The sequence below is a fragment of the Lathyrus oleraceus genome, chromosome 4 (assembly GCF_024323335.1).
Source record: "Lathyrus oleraceus cultivar Zhongwan6 chromosome 4, CAAS_Psat_ZW6_1.0, whole genome shotgun sequence".
Lineage (NCBI taxonomy): Eukaryota > Viridiplantae > Streptophyta > Magnoliopsida > Fabales > Fabaceae > Lathyrus > Lathyrus oleraceus.
In genome coordinates, this window is record NC_066582.1 from 37,326,621 (window position 1) to 37,330,562 (window position 3,942).

General features: G+C 37.0%; 1 protein-coding gene across 1 annotated transcript; it reads right to left on the bottom strand.

Annotated features, from left to right (window-relative positions):
- Positions 1 to 248: 248 nt before the first annotated feature.
- On the bottom strand, positions 249 to 1,548 carry LOC127135140 (uncharacterized). The gene has a single exon (XM_051061937.1). The coding sequence runs from the start codon at positions 1,520 to 1,522 to the stop codon at positions 503 to 505; it is 1,020 nt and encodes a 339-aa protein (XP_050917894.1). The 5' UTR covers positions 1,523 to 1,548; the 3' UTR covers positions 249 to 502.
- Between the last annotated feature and the right edge of the window lie 2,394 nt (positions 1,549 to 3,942).

A 3,942-nucleotide genomic window follows, 5' to 3' on the forward strand; every position in this document is an offset into this window, starting at 1 on the left:
CTAAATATGCATCTCTTATTATTGTAGTGTTGTATTTTGTATACTATTGATGATTAGTTGTGTTAAATTTGAACCATGAGAGGGAAATCATTATTTCAAAACATAGTCGTTTTAAAATCGTATTCCTTTGCTTGGTGTAATTGTTTTAAAATCGCATCCCTTTCTTCTAATTAGTGCTGTTGTTTGTATCACACACTAGAGAATTACGATTTCATACTAAAGAAAATCTCAAAAAACTCCACGAAAACTGCATTAACCATTCATTCAATGACCTGGTTTGACCATACACAGAGTATCAAAACAAAGACTAATCAAATCCATAATTTTAGGGCAAAGCACCCCCATCGAAAATCTTCATACCACAATCCATAATCAATTAACTTGCACAGCAATCAACAAAAAGTACTTCTATAGATTTGATTTCATAAAAACCAGACGATTTTATTCATGCAAATGAACAATGAGTACATAACAACATCACCAACTTTTATCAAACCACGTTTTACATCCCAAATCCAGAATTTCCGAAACCAGAAGTCTCTCCTGAAACAATAACCCTACCAGTATTTCCTCTCTTAGGAACAAACTTTCTGGCCCAAACATGTTTTCCATTGATGGAAAACTTGGCTTTTGTAGCCCCTCTCAGAATCATATCAATAGTATTCGCCTTTCGAAAAACTATTCTAGCAAAAAGTGCTTGTTCATTTGGTGGAGTTTCCTGCATAAACAAAGCCTCAACACAATCTCCATAAGCCATAGTAAAAAACTCCCTAACCTCCCATTCCTCCACGCGGTATCCTTTCGAAAATGTCACAAACAATGTCCTAGCGTCCGCTGGTACAATCCCTCCGCCTTCTCCTCCTCCGACAACGACAGCACTGTTGGTCGGTTGTTGCACTTGCGCCATTGCACTAGCAATCCCAACTGGACCAAACTGCAGATTCGCCGGTCCAATCGAACCAAACCAGACACTATTCTCCACCATTCTCTCCGCCGAATTCCTCATCATGGCTTGTTGCATGATATCAGTCAATGCTCTCGAGCAAACCTCTTGTCTTGTTCTCTCTATTGCTCGAGTGGCTTCGAGGCGAAACTCGTAGAAGAATTTCAGAGATATTTCTTCTTGAAGCAGGCTTTGAAGAAGCGGGATATCATTCGATTCGCCAGAAGACGAAGACGAAGACGATGCTAATGCAATTAGGTAAGCATTGTTGTTCGCATTGGTGTTAAAACAAGAGAAACAAATGATTGATTCATCAGCAACTTCATTGATCAAAATGACAGGCAAAGTCATAATCTTCTTCACAACGTTATGAAAACCAACTCTTTCCAACCAAAGCCACATAGCAAGCAAATGCATGGACTCAGCAGGGTCGCGAGAGAGGTTGGTGACAAGGATTGTGTAGAGTTCTCTGTCCATTTTGTGGAACAGAAGAAAATCCTCTTGGGAAACATTGACAAGAGTTGAAGGAGAAGAAGACGACGCGGACGCGGACGGCGACGAAGAAGAAGAAGAATTCATGATGAAAGCAAATATGGAATGATAAAGTGCATATGTTCAAATTGGGAAACTTTGTTTGTTTATATAGTGAAGTAAATAGGGCTTTTGGAATTACCATATGTGAAGAAGAAAATGAAAAGGTGTGTGAGTCACGACTATTGATCACATGAGAAATGTTCATGCATCAAGCAAAAGACGTGTTTTGTGAGTGTTAGTGGGTAATAAAACTTCAAGTATACTCATTAGTCATTACAAAATAACTAAAAATTTCAGTTACAGTTACTTTTCTACTATTGGCACAGACTTCTAGGGTTTGCCAACTCATGAAAATAATCTAGAATGCATATTTAGCGAGAAAAAGGTGTGGTACATTGGTACAAAAAAACAAAAGAGTCACAAAACTGATATTTTCTTGTGAATTTGATGCAAACATAGCAAAATATAGTATAAAAGAAGAACCGTTTTAGACTGATGTAAAATTAGACTTAAAACATATTTTCTTCATTGTAATCATATTATAATCGTTTAAGTTAGTAGTGTCTATATCACACTATCTGTCATTGGGATCCAACAAGTCACTAGAAGCATGAACAATATGCAATCATATATGTAACTGTAAAAGCATCTATGTTTGGCAAGATTTGCATGAGTCTTGCTAAGGAGTATGAAATATAAATAAAACTATTGATACAAAATATAACATTTGAAGAAAAAAAATATATAACATTTGAAATACTACTACCAATTTAAGTGGATGATTTTTTTTAATAATTAGTTTATCAATAACATTTTTCACCATTTAAAAAATATTCCTTTTAGTGAAATAGTGTTTGATTTGATGCTCCACTAACATTACTTTTTCAAATTAAAACAATTTTCTTTTTTAATATCGTGTGTTTTAATTAGGATATTGCAATTTATTTGAAGGATTTTTTTGAAGAATTAAATCTATATATTAGCATATGTTTGAGATTTTATTTGAATTTTATATAAGAGCAATTGATTGGAAATGATTGTTTACTTGAAACCTTGTTCTTGGCCGATCAGAATGGTCATCGTCCGGCTACTTGAAGAAAAATATAATTCATTTGAAGTATTCACTACACATGAGAACTATTCTATGGAAGAGTACAAGCAATCCACGTCTAAAATACATTCAACGACTCTCCGTATCACATGCCTAGCAAATAGCGGATTGTTATAACCACCTCACTATATAAAGATAGGCGTGAAGAATTCAGGTACACAATTTCAAACCCAATTTTCATTCACTTTTCTCCCTCACATACTGACTTGAGCGTTGGAGTGGTAATCTTGTAGATCAGCCCCTCCTCCACCACATCAGAAGTTCAAATCCACCATTGCCCATCACAACCACTAATTCACCGATCAATTTTTGTTATGTAACGAAACAATGTCGCCTTCTGTGGGAATTGACTTTGAATTCCCACATTTTCCAAAATCGCATATTCGCTCTTCGGTTCATCAGCTTGAAACCTTTTCAATTTATCGGATCAAGAGTTCTCAAAATCGAACACAAGATTCATCGCGTTCGACCTAATCGAATAACATATCAACCTTGATTTCTTAAATTTCCAGATTTCAGACTTCCAAACTTATAAGCAATGGCTGGATCTAGAGCTATTTGTTCCACCACATTATGTGAAGTCGTTGCCGCTTAAGCGGCGATCAATCAACCTCCTATGCCTCTTTCTCAAGGTATTTCAGATAAAGTAGTAGACACTCCGCTGTATCCAGATCTGCTCCAATAACCTCAGATTACATGATCTATTTTGGTTCCTCCGATTAGACCTTTGTTGCCATCACCAGCTGCACAACCAGAAGCATTACCCGACTTCCAACTATTGCGAGCCAATCTCAGAATACAAGGCACCAACGAATTATGAAACAACATGTACAACAACATTCAATAACATAATTCACAAGCAATAGAGGAGAGGTTGCTTCATCTCGAAGAAATCATGCACAACATGCCTCCACAGGGGAACACCGTGCAAAAAGCTATATCAAAAAGAAGATAAGACGCCATCCTTGAGCCGACTGCATCGATAAGAGACAAAGCTCCAAAATTGCAGAATCACCAGAAGAGAAAGAAGCGCCAAATTCCTCCATATGACAAGGTAGAAAAACAGCCGCCAAAGAATCGGCAGAAACATTGAGCCTGCATTTTAGAAAGCAGAATATTGAAATCAATGCAGAAGCCTCATAAGCTGGGAGAATACAATTCAAAAGGAATCCCTAACGAGTACGTGTAACTCATCAACAAACGGTTGAATTACTTTCGTGCTCACGAAGCCTCAAAGTGTAAATTGTTCGCGTTAACCTTGATAGGACCTAGAAGGCTATGGTTCAACGCTTTACCGGATAAGAACACCGACTCATGGACCGACCTGTTTAAGAGTTTCACTGCTCACTTTACG